This window comes from Mesoplodon densirostris, chromosome 19 (assembly GCF_025265405.1).
Source record: "Mesoplodon densirostris isolate mMesDen1 chromosome 19, mMesDen1 primary haplotype, whole genome shotgun sequence".
In the NCBI taxonomy this organism is placed as follows: Eukaryota; Metazoa; Chordata; class Mammalia; order Artiodactyla; family Ziphiidae; genus Mesoplodon; species Mesoplodon densirostris.
The window spans coordinates 47,413,235-47,433,275 of NC_082679.1; the positions used below are offsets into that span (position 1 = coordinate 47,413,235).

The 20,041-nt window shown below is 50.1% G+C and overlaps 1 protein-coding gene across 2 annotated transcripts; it reads left to right on the forward strand.

The window, feature by feature from the left end:
• Nucleotides 1–1,675: 1,675 nt before the first annotated feature.
• On the forward strand, nucleotides 1,676–19,135 carry NUTF2 (nuclear transport factor 2). Of its 2 annotated transcripts, none has more exons than XM_060083726.1 (5): nucleotides 1,676–1,783; nucleotides 14,993–15,120; nucleotides 16,676–16,747; nucleotides 16,832–16,930; nucleotides 18,618–19,135. In XM_060083726.1, exons 2-5 carry the CDS (start codon nucleotides 15,022–15,024, stop codon nucleotides 18,729–18,731), a joined length of 384 nt encoding a protein of 127 aa, XP_059939709.1. In that variant the 5' UTR covers nucleotides 1,676–1,783; nucleotides 14,993–15,021; the 3' UTR covers nucleotides 18,732–19,135. The 2 variants fall into 2 exon arrangements, with proteins under 2 accessions (XP_059939709.1, XP_059939711.1); XM_060083728.1 differs by lacking the exon at nucleotides 1,676–1,783 and adding an exon at nucleotides 1,836–2,252.
• Nucleotides 19,136–20,041: the final 906 nt, after the last annotated feature.

Genomic DNA, 20,041 nt, shown 5'->3' on the forward strand with positions numbered 1-20,041 from the left:
CTCCATAAAACATGACTCCTTTCTCTGTTCCTTATGGAAAAAGCCACTTACCTGGGGGCTTTCCCTGTGGTTTCAAACTGGAATGACTCTAAAATTGTCTCTCTAGTTTCTGCTCTCCTTCTGGCCTCTTGGCACTGACTTGAGAAACAAGTGTGGTGGGGAGGAGGGGTGGGAGATAGGTTGTGCAGGTACCTAGATGTGGAAGGGACTGTATCTCTCCCTTCCTAGGGTTAGTTCTGGCTTGTCATAAGGTGGTGGAAGCACAGCAGTGCCCTTCCAGGCCAGGTGGGACTGAAGCCCTTTATGGGTAGGTATTGGATCAGTTGCTCAAGTGTCCCCACCCTCCTTCATTAGGAGTGAGGATTTTCCCAGGCCCAAGCCATGCTCTTTAGTGTGTCCTTTAGCTCCTGTGTGTTGAAGGAACTTAGACTGTTTCAGCTTTGGCTCACTTGAACCTCTCAGCAGGACTCCCAGGACAGGGTGAGGGCCAGACTGGCTAGGACTCTCTGGTGTCTGGATGTTGTGAGCACACAACCTATCTGGTGTTTTAGCTTCTGGAGGGGAGGAGGACAGCTCAGAGCAAGGGAGGTCCTAGATATACCACAAGCAGGGCAATGCAGAGTCTCCCTGACTGAGTAATAAGAGAAGAATCTAGTCAGGCAAAGTAATACAGATTTGGGATTTAATTAAACAGAAGCCTAGCCTGGTCGTATGAGGCATTCCCGGGAGGAGCAGTGGGGGTGACCGTGAGGATCTGTGAAGGACCCTTTTGGAAGAACAAGAGAACTGAGAGATCTCTGGTCAGGAGAAGACTTGTTGCTATAAACTTTACCTGTGATCCCCCTGGCTTAGCTGCAGAGCATTTCCCCAGCAGGCCTGAACTAGAGACAGGCCTTAACTTCAAATGTTTGCGTTGCCCGGGAAACGATGAAAATGGGGGTTGAAAGGAAAGGGCAATGGGCGGGAGGGAGATTATGGACAATTTTATCACTTAAATCACGGGGGAGGTTTGGGCGTGCCAGTTATTACTCTTTTCTCTTAATAAAAATGAAACTCTTAGCTGCCCTGCCTGCTGGAAAAAAAACAAAAAAACTTGTGAGAATGTCTTGTAGACCCTAACTGCAGAAATCTAAAGAGTAATCTTGTTTCCAGCCCAAGAAAAGCCTCGCCTGCTTGAAACCAGCTTTGGGTCCGACTAGCACCGGGCAGGGCGCAAGTATGTTGGGACAAACAGAAGCTGTGCGTTCCGCCCCGGCTGGCCTTAGAGCAACACTCGTGAGAGCTGCAGGGGCGGCCAGAGCACCAAAGGGGAGGGGGCTTTGCGAGCGGAAACAGCTCAGGGGCCCAGGGAGGGGCGGCTAGGCCAGTTTGGGGCCAGGCCGAGCTCCCACGGAGGCGGGGCCAACACCGAACGGCCGCGCAACCAGAGCTGGGCCGGACCAGCTGGGACTTGGCGATAACTGAGCCCTGACCCCCGCCTGGCGCCAAGCTCGGGTGTTCCAGAGGCTTCCGCTAGACCACAATTCTCAGGGGCTCGCCTCGGCGGCCTCCCTCCCTGACTTAGTCTCCCCTCCCGCGCTGCGGGCCGTGTCTGGGCCTCGGCGCATAGGACGTCGGGAACTGTAGTTTTCTCCTGGCGCACCTATGCCAAAAAGGAGAACGGGGGGAACTGCGTTTCCCAGAGTGCAGCGGGGTGGCAAGGGAAGGCAGGGGGGAAGGGACAGTCGGTCGCAGACCGCGCTGGGTTGCCGCCGCTGCTGCCGCCATCGTGCCAGCCCCTCGGGTGAGTGTTGGGGCTAGCGCGCTGGGGCGGGGGCTGGGCCGCAGGAGCCGCGCTCCGGGTCGCCTGGAGCCTCAGCTGCGAGTCCCAGGGCCGCCCCTCCCCTCCCCCCCCCCGGCGGCCCGAAGCCGCGCGGGGCCGGGGCCATGTGTCGCGCGCGGCTCCGCCTCCCGTCGGTCCTCTGAGGCGGCGGCCGGGGGGAACACAGAGACAGCCAGGAGCCCATTTCAGGCGTACCGTGCCCGTGGCGGGCACACCGGACCGCGCCGGGGCCGGGCCTTTTTCTCTGTTCTGGACCACCCGGATGGAGCTCTCCGGGCCCCGCCCCGTCTGGCCTAGCCCGGCCTGCCCGAGTCCTGCAAACTCTGCAGGCAGGCTAGCGGGCGGACCCCAGCCACACGTCCTGCCGCCCGCCTGCCAAGGATCCGGGGATGGGCAGGTGCCCCCCGGCCCGCTCCGGAGTCAGCACTGGGTAAGGGCGCCCGCCTGCCGCAGCCCTACCCTCACCCGGTTCTCAACCATAGCTCGGCTAGGATGTAGGTGAACGCTCCTTTGCTTGTCTGCCCGCTGAGAGTGCACGAAACCTATCTCCCATTCTGGAACTCAGATTCTCCTGCATCGAGGCCAGGGTCAGGGAATCTGGGGTAGGGAGGGGGTTCCACGTGGGACTTCACCCCCGGCCAGTCTTGGAGGATCTGGCCTGATGAGATGAGGCGGCTCCGGACTCGTAGGCTCAGTCCCCGCCCTTCTCTCTGTCAGTGATCAGGCCCCAGCCGTGGGTGGGTTGGCCGGCCGCGTTAGTGGAGGGAGGGAAGGGAGGGAGGAAGCCAAGGAGCTAAGGCTGAATGTGTGAGCCTCCAACACGTTAGATCTCTGCAGCACAGCCTAATCCTCACTTCTGCCCCTCTCAGAGTCATCTGCCCTTTTCCCACAGAGGAGGATGATTCGATAAGAATGGTAACGGTAAGGTGGGGTTTAATGGAGGGGAAAGTAGAATCCAGGTCTGAGGTCCCTGAGCCTAGTGCCAAGCAAGAGGCTGGGCTGCAAGCAACATTGGGCATGGGGCACATCTGGGCTGTGGGGCTCAGATTCATGCTCTGTGAGGCCCTTCTGAAGCCTGGGTGGCAGCACCAGAGCTGGAGGCTGCAGAAAGTCAGGCTTCCCTCACCTGCCTGCTCACTTTCCAACAATTGAGTGACCTATCAACAGGCAGGAAGCTGGTTGGGCCTTGGGAAATTGCTTTTAATGATGGCTCCAAGGACTCCGTTGATTTCTGGGAGTAGGGAAGTACCTAGCCATAGAGTAGTCTTCTAGCAGGCTTTGTAAAGGCACTCCTGATTGGTGATAAAATTAAGGGACAAGTTCAGAGAAGACCATGGGATATGGAGAAGAGACAGTTCGTTAAGCCTTCGTTCCTCTGACCCCAATGTAGCTTCTGAGCCACAGTTCTTGCAGGGATAAAGAAGCAGCTAAGTCTCTGCAGACCTGGCCTCAGCAGCATGCAATTCTTTTAGGAGAGTTGAGTTAGGCCTGTGATGCAGGAAGCCACCATCCTTGGAATTTTTTTTCCTTGAGTATTTCCCCAGGTAATATTTTTCTGGTCATTGAACTCTAGCCTTGGAAGTTTTCCTGCAGTTGAATTGCATTCTCCCTGGTTAAGGAGGACAGGCAAGGAAGCTTCTGTCCAGATCTCGTCACCAGGGCCTGCGTTCTCTCTGGACTCAACCCTCCTAGTCCACATCCTAGCCCACGAGCACATGGGAATCAGGTTCATTCAGCAGACTCAGGAGAGGCCTGGTTTGCCAGTGGAGGTGGGCAACAAGGAGGGACCACCCACAGGACACAAATAGGATCAGTGTGATTGGATCTCTTAGTGCTATAAGTAGTTGTTCCAAGACCTTGAGATTGTCTGGGTTGGTTCTTTCTAGGACACTGGTGTCAGGTGAATTAGGCTTTATGGCTGTGGATTAGTTCACACATTGCAAAGCCCTAGGTGACTTGAAAACAAGGGTTTTCTTCAAGGTCAAAATGCTGCTGTTCCTTGGGAAAAAGGAACAAAGGTTAGTTGGGAACAGGAGGAATTCAGGTCCCTCCCTCTCATTCCAATTGTTAAGTTCCTTATAACCTCCGTGTCTGGGGTCATCTAGGCATTGCTAGGCAGCCTGACCCCCATAAATCCTTGACCTTTCTGGAATTTGGCAGGCTATCTGTGTCTCAGAGCTCAGAGATACGAGAAGAACCCTGAGGTTCTCCAGAGTCAGTCTGCACCCTCTATTCATGTAGGGCTGACTTGGGAGGTGGGGCCTGGCATGGGACAGTCAGGATATGGCTGCATGAGCAAGGGGGCAGGCTGTGAGGATGCTGGGTTCTCAACCAGCTCAACTAGGTCCCTTAGTGACATGGAGACCACCTCTCCTCTCTGAGCCACGTTTCACTTTATTCTGTCTTTGCAGTTGGTGGGTTGGGATGGGAAGAATGATTTAAGTGAAAGAATTCTGAAATTTTAGAACTGGAAGGCACCTTATATCAAAAAATTCTGGAATACCCTTACTGAGGCATTAGTATCTTGCTTGAAATTATTTTTTTTCTCCTTTTACACCAATGATCCATTTTATTCAGCAACCATTCTTGCAGCGCTTTCTATATGTCAGCCCACTGGGCTGAGGCTGGAGGTAGAATAATGAATCCTACCAAGTCCTGGTGCTGGGGAAAGGATGTCACAGTAGTGGAAGAGACAGAGGTAATGTTGCTATTATGTGCTGAGGGCTAAGTTGAAGGGACCCACAAGGGGCTCTTGGCCCTTTGCAAAAGAGGGGGCTTCTGAATGATTAGAGCACCAGAGAGGAAAGGCTGTTAGTGAGCCCACTCTCCTCTCCAGTGCCTGGAGAAACCACAGAACAAGGTATACTTCAGGATGTTGGGGCCAGGAAAGTCTGGGGTCCCTTGAGAAACTTGGCTGTCACCACTCCAAATTGCTGTAGCTGTTGAGTCTAGCAGCTGTCTTTTATCGGTAGCTCCTGCATTCCTCAGGGGTCTCTGCTGGGTGTTCTCCTGGTGCCTGAGAATGTCACCAGCATTCTGTGGTCTGTGGCCTTATTCCCTGCCTGGAACCTGGGTTTGTGGCTTCTGTCTCTTCTGAGACCCTCTCAGGTCACTTATTCAAGTGCCCAGTGCTCCTGGAGTGATATATATCAGGACATCTTCCCAGAGTCAGACAGAGGCGCTCTCCCCAGAAGTGAAAGGCAATAGTCCTTTTGGAGAGAGGGGAGTGAATCCAAAAAGTTTTCCACAGGATGGACATTGAAAGTTGGGCAGGATTTCTGTGCGCTGGGGTTGAGCTGAACCTCCTGATGGGCCTCCTTTTTTATTTTCTTTAATTTAATTTTTTATACTGCAGGTTCTTATTAGTTATCTATTTTATACATATTAGTGTATACATGTCAATCCCAATCTCCCAATTCATCCCACCACCACCACCACCACCCCCCCGCCACTTTCCCCTCTTGGTGTCCATACATTTGTTCTCTACATCTGTGTCTCTATTTCTGCCCTGCAAACCGGTTCATCTGTACCATTTTTCTAGGTTCCACATGTATGCATTAATATACGATATTTGTTTTTCTCTTTCTGACTTACTTCACTCTGTATGACAGTCTCTAGGTCCATCCACGTCTCTACAAATGACCCAATTTCGTTCCTTTTTACAGCTGAGTAATATTCCATTGTATGTATATACTACATCTTCTTTATCCATTTGTCTGTTGATGGGCATTTAGGTTGCTTCCATGACCTGGCTATTGTAAATAGTGCTGCAGTGAACATTGGGGTGCATGTGTCTTTTTGAATTATGGTTTTCTCTGGGTATATGCCCAGTAATGGGATTGCTGGCTCATATGGTAATTTTATTTTTAGTTTTTTAAGGAAACTCCATACTGTTTTCCATAGTGGCTGTATCAATTGACATTCCCACCAACAGTGCAAGAGGGTTCCGATTTCTCCACACCCTCTCCAGCATTTGTTGTTTATAGGTTTTTTTTTTTTTAATAAAATTTAGTTATTTTATTTATTTATTTTTGGCTGCGTTGGGTCTTCGTTGCTGTGCGTAGGCTTTCTCTAGTTGCAGCGAGTTGGGGCTATTCTTCGTTGCGGCAGGTGGGCTTTTCATTGCAGTGGCTTCTCTTGTTGCGGAGCACAGGCTCTACACATGCGGGCTTCAGTAGTTGTGGCTCGCGGGCTCTAGAGTGTAGGCTCAGTATTTGTGGTGCACGGGCTTAGTTGCTCCATGGCATGTGGGATCTTCCCAGACCATAGGTCGAACCTGTGTCCCCTGCATTGGCAGGCGGATTCTTGGCCACTGTGCCACCAGGGAAGTCCCGTTTGTAGATTTTCTGATGATGCCCATTCTAACTGGTGTGAGGTGATACCTCATTGTAGTTTTGATTTACATTTCTCTAATAATTAGTGATGTTGAGCAGCTTTTCATGTGCTTCTTGGCCATCTGTATGTCTTTGGAGAAATGTCTGTTTAGGTCTTCTGCCCATTTTTTGATTGGGTTGTTTATTTTTTTATATTGAGTTGCATAGGTTGTTTATATATTTTGGAGATTAATCCTTTGTCCGTTGATTTGTTTGCAAATATTTTCTCCCATTCTGAGGGCTGTCTTTTCATCTTGTTTGTAGTTTCCTTTGCTTTGCAAAAGCTTTTAAGTTTCATTAGGTCCCATTTATTTATTTTTGTTCTTATTTCCATTATTCTAGGAGGTGGATCAAAAAAGATCTTGCTGTGATTTATGTCAAAGAGTGTTCTTCCTATGTTTTCTTCTAAGAGTTTTATAGTGTCCAGTCTTAAATTTAGGTCCTAATCCATTTTGAGTTTATTTTTGTGTATGGTGTTAGGGAGTGTTCTAATTTCATTCTTTTACATGTAGCTGTCCAGTTTTCCCAGCACCACTTATTGAAGAGACTGTCTTTTCTCCACTGTATATCCTTGCCTCCTTTGTCATAGATCAGTTGACCATAGGTGTGTGGGTTTATCTCTGGGCTTTCTATCCTGTTCCATTGATCTGTATTTCTGTTTTTGTGCCAGTACCATATTGTCTTCTTTACTGTAGCTTTGTAGTATAGTCTGAAGTCAGGGAGTCTGATTCCTCCAGCTTCGTTTTTTTCCCTCAAGACTGCTTTGGCTATTTGGAGTCTTTTGTGTCTCCATACAAATTTTAAGATTTTTTTGTTCTAGTTCTGTAAAAAATGCCACTGGTAGTTTGATAGGGTTTGCATTGAATCTGTACATTGCTTTGGGTAGTATAGTCATTTTCACAGTATTGATTCTTCCAATCCAAGAACATGGTATATCTCTCCATCTGTTTGTGTTGTCTTTCATTTCTTTCATAAGTGTCTTATAGTTTCCTTCATACAGGTCTTTTGTCTCCCTAGGTATGTTTATTCCTAGGTATTTTATTCTTTTTGTTGCAGTGGTAAATGCGAGTGTTTCCTCAATTTCTCTTTCAGAGTTTTTCATCATTATTGCATAGGACTGCAAGAGATTTCTGTGCATTAATTTTGTATCCTACAACTTTACCAAATTCATTGATGAGCTCTGGTAGTTTCCTGCTGGCATCTTTAGTATTCTCTATGTATAGTATCATGTCATCTGCAAACAGTGACAGTTTTACTTCTTCTTTTCCAATTCGTATTTTATTTCTTTTTCTTCTCTGACTGCCGTGGCTAGGACTTCCAAAACTATGTTGAATAATAGTGGTGAGAGTGGACATCCTTGTCTTGTTCCTGATCTTAGAGGAAATGCTTTCAGTTTTTCACCATTGAGAATGATGTTTGCTGTGGGTTTGTCGTATATGCTGATGGGCCTCTTTTTAAAGTTATTTTTTTCTGAATAGCCATTTGAGGATGTTTGTGTGTGTGGAGTTGGATTTGAGTTGACTACCCCTTCCCCAACTTTGAGATTCTGTGATTCTCTTGCTTTGACCCTATGTGACAGGAATTCTTGAAGACTCTCTCCCTGAAGGAGGCCACAGCGTGTGGGTTATCCCTGCAGTGACTTCCAGGCCTGGAGTCAGTCTGGAGTGACTGATCATTCTGGTAATCACCCTTACCACCAGGTCTGTGTGGCACCTTCTCCTTCTCACCCTATCAGCTGGAATGTGTCTTCCTGGGAGGAATCATTTGCTCAGGTCTGGCTACGACTAGGGAAGTGTCTTAGTGGCCAGGGAAGAGGAACACAAGAGAGCTGGGGTTGGCCCTTCTCACTACCCTGGGCCTTTCTCTTTATTTGTTGCTGATACCTGCTATGTACCAACTCCTTAAGCACCCAGGCTGGAGTGGGGGCTACGCTGGAGAAGGAGAACCTCCCCTCATGAGAGGGGTGTGTCCAAGGTACCTGGGAACTGAGGGTAGTTTGCCTCAGTAAACTGGGGGAATTCTGGAATGTTTGTTTCTTAAAGCCTCAGGTACTGCATTAGAGCCATTGGGTCTCACCAGGGCAGAAACTGTGGCCCCCTGGAAGGATGTCTGTAAAGAGACATTGGTTCACTTGCAGAGATGGTCAGGCCCAGGTCAAGGCAAGTTCTCATTTGTAGGTTGTAAACCTGCTTTGACAGGCTGAGCATGCACTTAGAGGCTTTCTGTTCTGATGGCCATGGAGCTTGCTGATTTCAAAGGGGAAGAAAAGGCCTGGGCTCCATTCCTCACAGCCTCATTTTGCCACCTATGCTTTCTGCTGCTTGACATGGGCTCTCAGCTGTTCCAGTCCAGGCCAATTTTGTGGACATTTTAATGCTGACTATGCCAGTGGCCTTCTGTGGTCTTGAATTCTTTCCTAATCTCTGAGAGTCTTGGTTTCTTCATCTACAAAGTTATACTAATCACACCAGCTTTACAGGGCTGTGAGACTCAAATGAGAGAACACAAGTAACTGTTTGGCTTACAGGAGTTTGACTTACAGTACATGAACCAGCGAGTTCATGGATGGGAGCTCTCTAGGACAGGGGCCTCAGAGATCCCTGAGCCATCTGGGAAGGGGTGGCCATTCAAGGACTGAATAAGCATGGAGCAGAGGGACTACAGTGCAGGTCTCGGGATTCACCTTCTGGGCCAGCCAGGGCAGCCTGAAATCTCTGGAGCCCTTTCTTCAAATAGAAGAGAAGGAAAAGGCCCTTAGGGTGCTGGGAGCACCTAGACACCAGGGGTCTGCCCCAGGAAAGGGTTCTGTCCTGGTCAGCCATCTGGGCAGCAGACCTTAGCTGATTTCCCTCCCAACTTCAGGCAGGGGAGTGGTGGACGAGGCTGTTGCCAGTCCTCGGTCAAGGCTGCTCTTTAGTGGGTGTCCCTACAGGAGACTGAGATACCCACCTTCTTCCTAGCTCTTGACCTAGTATCCCCCTAGCACCTGCCAATGACTGCTTACAGCTGAGTCCTGCTTTATACCCTCAGTTGATTACCCCTAACATCCTCATAATTACTGATGAAGAGACAGGGTCAGAGGGTCATACCATGAGGGAGAGAGAGGAGACGCAAGCTAGAGGCCAGGCCTTTGAGGGAAGTGGTTGTGTGCCTGCTATTCAGCCCCAGATGTCCCTCAGGTGATCAGAACCTTGCGGGGGGGGAGGGGTGTTTGGGGCTAAGCCCCACTTCCCACACGCCTCAGACAGATGGCTGGGTGGAAGGCAAAGGATTGTTTCCTGACAACTTGGACAGAACATGTGGGAGGAGGGGAAGTGGGTCACTTGGCCACTTAAATTGAACAGGGTTTGCCCAGAACTCACTCCTCCAGAGCAGAGGGGCTGGGCCAGGCACCATGGGAACAGGGGTGCCCCAGTCAGGGAGACGGACCATAAACAAATATGTAAATGTGACAATCTCACGCAGTGACAAGTGCTAAGAAGATGAAACGGGGTGGTGAAGTAAGTAACTGGGTGGCTGCTTTAGACGGAGTGGTCACAGTGTCTGAAGGTGTCTATGAGGAGGTAACATTTGACCTGACACATATGTGACAAGGAGGCAGACACATGAAGATGTACGAAGAAGGGTGATCCAGGTAGAAGGATCAACAGTTGCAAACCCCTCCAGTGAGACAGGCTCAACATGTTCCAGAAACAGGAAAATGCCCAGAGTGGCTGCAGAGGACGGGAAGTAGTGGGTGGCAGGAGACAAGGTTGGATAGCTGGGAGGCCAGGTCACCCAGGGCCTTGAAGGCAGGGTAAATGGTTGAGACTTTGTCAGTGGGGAATGGGAAGGGAAGTCATTGGAGGGCCGTAGGACAGGATATACAGCACCCCTCAGATCATGGAAAGAGGTGCAGTTTGTTCCTGAAGGACAGGCACTATGCAGCCTTCCCTCTCACTCCCCACAGTGCACGCCTGTGCTCTGGGTTTAAGCCAAGGTTGTCTGTCAGTCCCACCTGTCGGAGTCCTTCTCAGCCTCTGCTTCAGGGCTCTTGGAGGCCTAGCAGACAGTAGGTGTGAGGGCAATAGGGATGGTTGGTGCCAATTTCAAGTGTCCTACTATAAGCTCAGCACATCTGGAATTCTCTGCAGACCTTGATGATGGGCCCTCAGATGTGAGCATCCTTCTGTTTTATTAGTCTGGAGTCAGTAATGTCCTCTTCCTCATCACTCTCCTGCCTCCAGCCCTGACCCAGGTCCAGCTAGGCCAGCATCTATCTCTGCTGAGATGGTAGAATGGGGTTGTGACTTTGAAGATTTGGGAAGACTGTGAGATCATCCCCCGTGAAAACACCCATTGTTTAGTGTGGCAGTCTGCCTGGTGCCTTTGTTTGGAGGCAGAAGCCCTGGTTCAGACCTGTCTTGCCCCTGTCCGAGAAAGCCAAGGTCAGAGATCAGGGCTTCAGCCCTACATGTTGTTCTTTTTTTTTTTTTAATTTATTTTATTTTTATTTATTTTTGGCTATGTTGGGTCTTCATTGCTGTACGCGGGCTCTCTCTAGTTGCGGTGAGCAGGGACTACTCTTCGTTGCAGTGCCCAGGCTTCATTGTGGTGGCTTCTTTTGTTGCAGAGCACAGGCTCTAGGCATGCAGGCTTCAGTAGTTGTGGCACGCAGGCTCAGTAGTTGTGGCTCGCAGGCTCTAGAGTGCAGGCTCAGTAGTTGTGGCGCACGGGTTTAGTTGCTCTGCGGCGTATGGGATCTTCCTGGACCAGGGCTCGAACCCGTGTCCCCTGCATTGGCAGACGGATTCTTAACCACTGCACCACCAGGGAAGCCCCCATGTTGTTCATTTTTATCTCCAGACTAGTTATCACTGGGAGTCCTGGCTCTGGACTCCACTAAGCCTGGTTCCATCCAGTTCTACCATTTATTAGGCTTGTGACCTTGAGCAAATTAGTTGACCTTGCTGGGCCTCATTTTGCTCATCTCTAACATGGGAGTTGACTCACAGGGTGTTAGAATAAATGCATGTAAAGCCCTTAGCACATGTCTACACGTAATACACATTAGTGAAAATGAGACATTATCAGCCGGACATTGCTATTTCAAGTTTCAAAATATGGAAACACTGACCCAGAATCTGAGGGTAAAAATGAAGTTTTTTCTGTTACCCAATGGAATCTCCTGGGCCAGAGGTTTTACCCTGGGGTCTGTGACAACCTCAGGGAGTATGAATGACTTGAAATCATTCACAAGGCTGGGGCATCTCTGCCTCTGTGCAAATTTATTGGGAAAGGGCCATGGTTTATGAGACATTTTTAGAGGGTCTTTGCACCCACAGAGACCTAAGGGTCAGTGAAGGCTGATGCTCAGTGGGTGAGAGGTCACCAAGGTCATTTCTGCTCCTCAAGGATCCTGGCCTTAGTCAGCCTAAGTGAAGCAGGAGACGGTGTGGTCAGCAGCCCTCTTGGAAGAGCTGTAGGAGAAGCTGTCATGAAGGTCACTCTCCAATCTGATGTGAGGCTGCCCCTCAGCCTTGGCATTTTGTTTCTTTCCAGGCGGTTCTTTCCACAATAAATATATTAGAAACAAGGTCAGGGCTGGCTGGCCATCCTGGGGAACATCCTCCCAGCCTGGCCCACCTCTCCCCTATGTTGCATGGGTATGGGAGGTGGGCTCTGCACCCTGTTGCTTTTTCTGGACTCAGGAATGCTGCCTCCTGGCTATGAGTGCAAATCTTTGTAGAAGATTTGGAGTCAGAAACTATAAATCCTGTAGTTTGCTGAACTCTGTGCTGGGAGGTTGAGGGGGTGGGGTCGGGTGTGGCAGGAACCACGCTGGAACCCTCACAGCCCAGAGCCACAGTGTTTAGGCAGAGGAATGAGCCCTGGGTGTGTTGATATGGCTTTGCACGTGGGGTTGGAGTCAACAGTTGAGTCTGGAAAGGAGGACCCAAATGTGTGGCATCTGAACAGTGACCTGAGGGGAGGGCGGGCATCACGGCTGGAGGACTCACCTGTGCAAAACACACAGGGAGCAAGCACTCAGAGAGTTCTGGTGTGTTTATGTGTGGAGCTGGATGGAGATAGGAGAGAATGGCTGAGGAGTCAGGGATGGGTGTGGATAGCCACCTGTGGGGCTTTGGGGGTTTGAACTTTAACCCAAGGGTGAGGGTTTTGTAGGGGAGGGACATGGACAGCCTTGTGGTTTAGAGCTCAGGGATGGAAAGTTAGCAGAAAGCAAGCAGTGGCCTTGACCAGAGAACCCAGTATCAGCACTGATGTACTGGGTGAGCTTGGGGCAACCAGCTGAACCTTGGTTTTCCCACCTGTAAAGTGGGCTGACAGTGGCATCTGACCACATGGCGATGTGATCACGACATAAACACATCAGGGTCAAGCAGGCCTTGAACGAGGTTGGTGTTGGCCTCAGCGGCCCCATTTGGCATCTTTAAAGCAAAGACTTCAGTCCACATACTTTTGAAGGTTCTTTCTTCCACTTTCTGGGAGCCCCTGAGCAGTCCTGTTCCTCAGGAGAGCTCACTCTGCCCTGCCCCACTCCACCGGGCCAAGGGGGTCTTCTTGTCCTTTTATCCCTCCACCTCTTTACTCCACCACTACTTCTGCCAAGTAGTTTTTGTATTAGCATGTTATCACACTGTTAAGAACAATGTTGAAAAAGGAAAAAACACCCCCCCACTTCCTTCACCTCACTGTCCCACCACATGGCGCCACTTTTTTTTTCTTTGGATCAGCTTCTGGCCTTATTTCCCCTCATCCTCCACCTCCAGCTTCTCAGTTTCCTGCCCTAATCTCTTTCTATGGCTCCAGACATTTGCTAATGTTGTTTCTTCTGACTGGTATACTCCTTTCTCCAAGACCTTCCCTGAGGGGTGCTGAGGACAGAGGGGGAGATGGCCCTCATCCATTCCTCCAGCTTTCCCCCTGCCCCAGAGTTCAAGATGCTCAGCAAGGCATCTTGAGAGCATGATGTGGTAGGGTTGGGCCACGATGAGTGAGCCAAGCATAGTGAATACTAGGGTGGAAGGGGCAGAGATGCAAGATGTGGGGCTGTGTCCTGCCTCCAGTAACCCAAGTTTGCATGTGGTACCGTCACAGTCTGACCCCTTGGAAATGTGACCAAGACAGAGCAGCTGGGACCAGCTGTTGATCCTATGTTTTTCCCATTTGTTGATGTATTTCTTGGCAGAGTGTGAACTGGGACACACCTTGTCCCAAGCAGGCATGACCGGGTCCAAGCTTTCTCCTCTGCTTGTTTTAGACTTTCCTGGACATTTCTTAGTCATCCCAGCACTGAGCTGCTATTTTTAGTGCCACCACCTCCTAGGGGACCTAAAATAAAGCTGGCTCAGCTTCCTGGCCCCTCATTGGCTGGAGTGTTGGTCACAGGCAGGGAGATTGGCTGGATTGGGGATAAGCCACTGCCCACTAACACTGTCCTTCCCTCTGGCTTCTCTGGCCTTGGGTGAGGTCATAGGGACTGGAGCAAACTAGCCCTCACCATGTTGAGTTGAGGGCTTTACTAGGTTCCCTTAGTGAGACCACAACCACTGGCAACATCAGGGTTCCACCCTCTTATAGAGAAGGGGACTGAGGCCCTAAGAAGTGCAGTGACTTGCGTGAGATCCCACTACTGCCAATGGTTGTCTGCCAGGGCCAAACCCGCCTCCTTACTGCTTTGGTTCAGAGTTCCTGTTACTAGGAGAGAGGGGGTGGGCTCCTCTACAGTCAGAGATGACTACAGAGCAACACACAGGTCTGCTGTCATGGATCCTGCAGGGAGATGCACGCCACCCTACCTGGGCCTGCCAAAGCGTGAGCGACTCTTTCATCTAGGGCTTGGGTTTTCCGTCTAGCAGCTTGGGGTCCCTGATATCTGTAGCAGGGCGGGGGTTGGGGGGCCCTCCCCTCCCCTCCCTCTCCTCCCCTCCTCAGAGACTGGAGAGGGGCAGCCCTTCTGATGGAGCCAGTGCTGGGATGGGGATGTGAAGACATGATACATTTCCCCCTCACAGCCTTCATTTCCCCTCCCAACATTTCTGTTATTACCTGTGATCCTCTGAACCCATGGTTCCAGCTCTGAAGTGGGTAGATGTAACCCCCATCAGTGACGAAATCATGTCACCTGGCCTCAGTGATGTAAACTGCCCCCTTAAGATAAAGTGTGTGCGGGGGGAGTCACTCACTGTCTTTGTTGCAAATGGGGCCTTGAGGAGCCATTTCCCCCCACTCTCACTGGGTCCTCTTCCACCTGCCAGTAAGCCCCGGGGGCCAGTGTTGAGGGACTGAGTGCTGAGTCTCAGCAGGACAAGGAGTGGGCCTGAAGGCTGCAATAGAAGACACTCCACATACAGACATCAGTAGTTCCCGACCTGCAAAATGGGAAGAATAGCAATAACTCTTGCAGGTTGTTGAGAGGATTAAATGAAAAGATATGGGGAGAGTGCTTAGCTCCTCCTTAAAAACCCATCCCTCCATTGGACTTGCTCTGACCTTCCTTTGTCCTGGCTCCACCCTCAGTACCCATCCTGCTGTTTCATCCACGAGAGCCCTTCAAAAGGAGGGTCTGGGTCTGGTCCACCTCTGGGCTCCCTGCACTGGTCTGTATTGAGGGATCGCCAGTCAGTTCCCTGGGCCCTCTCTGTGTTTCCTGGGAGAACAGACCTCAGCAAAAGACTCCTTACTCAAGGAGGTCTGGGAGGGGTGGGAGTCAGTGAGGAGACTGGCTGGCTACCTCCTGCTTCCACGGTACCGAGGTACCAACACTACCCTCCCTGTCTCACTGGACTTGCAGGTCTCAACGAGGCCGGGTGACACTCCAGAATGGGAGACAAGCCAATTTGGGAGCAGATTGGATCCAGCTTCATTCAACATTACTACCAGTTATTTGATAACGACAGAACCCAACTAGGCGCAATTTATGTAAGTCTTCAGCTCTAGGACCAGAACGGGACCTCAGGGGATCAATTCAGATGTTGGGCCAGTGCCTCCAGTTCACAAGTTCTGGCAGCCCTCACTGAATTTGGCTGTTCCCTTTTATCTGAGCTACTCTCTATGGCACAGGGGGCTTAAGGCCTAGCCCAACTCCCTGGTCCACACATTGCTTTCTGTCATCTATAAGACTGGATTCTGATACCCTAGGCAGCAGGTTCTGGGCTTGCCATTCCGTGATCCTGGGCGTGCCTCTGTTCTAGATTGGGCAGCAGCAGACAGAGGCTAGGGCTCATGGTGCCCTCTGGAGGCAGCAGCTGTAAGCATCAGTGCCCCACTGATCTCTCCTGGAGGCCCCAGGTCCACCTTCCTTTGGGGGGGCCAAAAGCCCCTGAATGCTCATGGGAAACGAATGGGGTTAGTCCAGGGAGGTTGGTGTGTCTTGAGAAACCCTTCTGTGCGGGTATGATTTGCTGCTATTTTAGTGATGTTCATATATACCAAGAGTTAATTGTATTTGACCCTGCCCAAGACAGAAATGTGATTGATCAGGCCACCCCTAGCAGGTCTGCCCAGGATAGGAGAGGTAGGAGTCATCCAGCGTAGCCTTGCAGTCTGACTGGGCTGTGGGCAAACTCCTTTGTGTCTCCCTCCAAAAAGTCAGGGCCAGTTCAGAAATTTTGAAGAAAAGAAAATGATCTTACCAGTGGAAGAACAAATCCAGCACAGGTATTTGATTGTCATTATCATAGGTAGAGAATTTTAAAAACTCAAACTGGTATGACTCTGGGATCCTTGGCACTTCTACCTTATTGCTTTTAAAATCAATTAAAGCAGGCCTGACCCAGAGAAGAGTTAGCAAGGTCCTAAAAGAGTACTTTATGTATGTCATTTTATATAAACCTCAGCACATGTTCCTTTTAAAGATCAGGAAACTGAGTCTCGGGGGGGAAAAAAAGAGTAGCTTGCTTAATGTCAGAGCTGGTAAGTAGCAGAGGCACTTTTGAGTTCTGCCCCTGAAGGCTATGGCAGGAGAGATGGGGTGGGGAAGAAGTGAAGGTACTGGGTTACATGTTGATGGTAGGGAGGGTTCCAGGCAAGGCCTTGTCAGCCTCCATTCCTCCCTGACCCCATGAGGAGGGCCTCTGTGGAACTCACTGATGGCTTTTCTGGGACTGGTGCTGACTGACCATGCAGCAGGATGGCTTTTGACTGAGCCCTGGCCACATATAGCCAGCCTGGAGCTCATGCATATCAAAGGCCATACAACTTCTTGAATAAAAGGTGGGAAGTGAACTTACTTATTAATAAGTTCGTATTTTGTTACATAGTCTTTTGGAGCTTGGGTTCTGCAGTGCTGGGGTGTAATTAAAGAAGTTGTTCATCCTGTAAAGTTTGGAAGTTACCCTCATTTTCCTTCTTTACAGACAGGGAAACTAAGACATGAACTAATTTCCCCAAGCAAGACCCTTGTCAGGGTCCCTTCAGGGCCTCAGAGATACTCCTTGTGCTCTGAAGCCCTGACCCCAGGTTTCCTGGTTTTCAGATTGATGCGTCATGCCTTACGTGGGAAGGACAGCAATTCCAGGGGAAAGCTGCCATTGTGGAGAAATTGTCTGTAAGTAAGGGCCAGGGCTGGGCTGCAGGCAGCTCCTTCCCCACCCCACTGGCCACAGCCCACCACCCACTCTTTCCTTTGCAGAGCCTTCCGTTCCAGAAAATCCAGCATAGCATCACGGCGCAGGACCATCAGCCCACGCCAGATAGCTGCATCATCAGCATGGTTGTGGGCCAGCTCAAGGTAATAGTGCTGCTGCCTTGCAGTGCTGCTGTCCTGCTTCTCAAGGGACACCCAAAGTGATGCCTAGAGCTGTGTAGCTCAGTACAATAGCCATCAGCCACATGTGGTGATTTTTAAATTACATTAAGTAAAATGAAATAAAATTAAAATATAGTTCCTCAGTTGCATTAGTCATACTTCAAGTGCTTGTGGCTGCCTATTGGACAGCGCAAACATAGAACATTTCTGTTACTGCAACAAATCCTATTGGAGAGCACTGGTATAGAGCATTTTTGGAAAAGGGACAAGAGGTATAGGAGCAGGATGGGGCTGTGATCCAAGCCACTGGGCCTTTGCACTGCCGCAAGGTGTAGGTGGGCCTTCTGCAGGCAGCTGATCCTGAACTGGAGTCCATGCTGCCACTCCCCAAGCTGGCTGCTGATTCTTCCACCTGCTGAGCAAAGCAGATTCCTGAAACTCTTGCTTCTCTTTGCATTTCTCCTTCCACTTCTCAAGACCTGTTACCTGCAAAGCCTTCCTGTGGTCCCGTACCCCCCAGGAACTCCTACTTGTTATGCTCTAACAGGCTGAAGCCAGATTCTTGATTTCCAAAAAAAGCCTCTCCTCCTTCCCAAAGCAGGACAAATGAGCTGCCCCTTAACCAGGTTCCAACCTCCTGGGCCTGTGGCATCATGGGGCCCAGAATAACAGGCCCACATGCCTTCTCCCTAGGCTAGGCAGGGCTTCTTGAGTCCGGTACAAGGGTGGAAGAAAGTGGGGGGGGGGGCTAGGCCTCTCCAGTGGACCCAGACGGACCTGGCTTCTGGCCTGTTCTTTCCTGTTAGTTTATCCTGCCTGTCCAAGATACCGTGCCCAGAGAGTGTGCTCAAATAGGCCTTGGGAGTGAGGAGGTCTCTCCTGGCGTCTTAGTGCCCACTTTCCCAGGCTGGAATCAGGTAGCAGTGCCTCTTCCCACCTGGCTTCAGGTTCTTTCTGGTGTTTTTGTCCAACTCCCAAAAGACTGATTTGCCTCCTTGCTGATGATAATTCCTGGAAAAAACAGTGATGTTAGAAACACCGTTGGTTGGCTGGGCTCCTACCTCAACTAGGCCTCATCTGGGTATTCTGCAGTTTGGGTGGAAGTCTCTTGCCTTTCTTTTTTCGTTGCAAATATGTTACATCAGAAGAAACAGATTACCTGATAGTGCTGCATTGGTTTTTTTCCCCTGTAGAGCTGTAATCAGTGTGAGCTTGGTTTTGAGCCTTTTCTCATGTACTTGGCCATAGTCAGTATCAGTAGTAGCTTCTCCTGGTTGGACTAACTGGCATAATCAGACGCTAAGATTGTTTAGTTTTCAGATTACTGTGAGTTACATGGTAAGTGCTGCAGAACTCTTTCAAATTGATCACTTGTGCCCAGAAACATGGGTTCAGAGGCACGTACGTTCTCTGCTCTGTTGCTGTAGCTAACTGGTGAGTTGTTCTGCAGTTTGTGTACATAGCAGTGTGAGCTGCCATCTCAAGGCCCCTTTGTGTCCAGTTCAGTGTTTCATACATTGTGTCAATTCATAGTCACAAGTACCCTTTAGCTCTCCTAGGATTTGCGCCCAAATTGTAGGGCCTGATCCCAAAGTCAGCGTTCACCTCCTGCTGAACACCCTTCCTGTTCCTTGGCCACCTTACTGAACCATTTTCTCTCTCCTCACAGGCCGATGAAGACCCCATCATGGGGTTCCACCAGATGTTCCTATTAAAGAACATCAATGATGCTTGGGTTTGCACCAATGACATGTTCAGGCTTGCCCTGCACAACTTCGGCTGACCTCCTCCCAGCCAGGCACTCATGCTGTTTCCTCCTCCCTCCTCTTCCCGATATTATTCATGCTCCTCCAGATGCTCCAAATATCATACACAAATGAGCAGGGCCGCGGTGGGAGTGGGCGCGGTGCGCTACTGCTGCCGAGGTATTGTGCATGATGTTTGGACGCTAGACTAGTTGCATCTGACGGGAGAAGTTTGTGTTGTACCAGCGCATGCCTTGGAAAGACTTAAGTAATGCGAAAGGTTGTATTTTTTTTTTTTTTTTTAATCTACTGACAAGTTGCTCTAGTAACCCAAAGAAGTGAAGGAGAAAGCAGCTGCCTCACCACCGAGATATTGATTTGTTCAGATGTTTCAATGCCTCATGATACAATAAAACCACGAAAATTTTCTTAACAGTTTAAATTGTTTTAATTAGTTTAATAGTTGGCTGGGCATCAGTAACTACCCTGCCTCATTGGCTCTCTCATGTCTCACCGTCCCACCTCTATCCCACTTCAGCGATACCTGTTGCAAGGAGAAAACGCTGAAGCAGCACTCTCAGCTGGCTTTTCTCAGAAGCCCTGTAGGGCAGAGTGTTCCCTCCATGGCCCACCTGGTCTTGGGAAAGTGAGCTGCAGACAGGCAGAGCTCAGGTCTGACCTGAAGCTTCCCTTGCACTGAAGCCTCTGCAGTCAGTTCCGACACCTCCTGTGACCTCTACACTGGGTAGGGTCAAGGCTCTAATGACATGTGAGATGACCCAGAACCCCACTGAAGATGGAAAAGCCTTGGCAAAAATGGCCCATTAGCTTCAGGCCCTCTGAACTGAGGGCTCAGCAAGACCAAGTATGAGCAGAGGTTTGAGGGAGAAGGGCCTGTTCTATGCACAGAAGGGTCAGGATCACATCCAGTGTGCCCCGTAAATCCCAAGCCAAGCAGAGGGCAGCTCTGATGCTCTACCATCTGCTGTGGATATCATTACCCAAAGGGGAATAACTCGAACAGCCAGCCTCCAATGCCCGTGGAGCCAGGCCTGGTTGGGTTGGAGTATAGATCTAGAACTATGAAAGAAAGCATTCTGAGTTTGAGGGATTTAGGTTCTAGGATTTCTCACCCCCGAGACCTCTGCAAGACATCTCTAGGCCTCCTCCAATTCCCTCCCTGACCACACACACACACCTTCACACTATCTTCAAATCCCAGGAAGTCTCAGCTGTTGGGGCAGTTTCTGCTCCTCAGTTTTGGGGACAAGCCTTGCCTAGTACAAATCTAGCCCTTGAGCCCTGAGACCTTGGTGGTGTAAAACTCGTGGCAAGGTAGCAACCACAG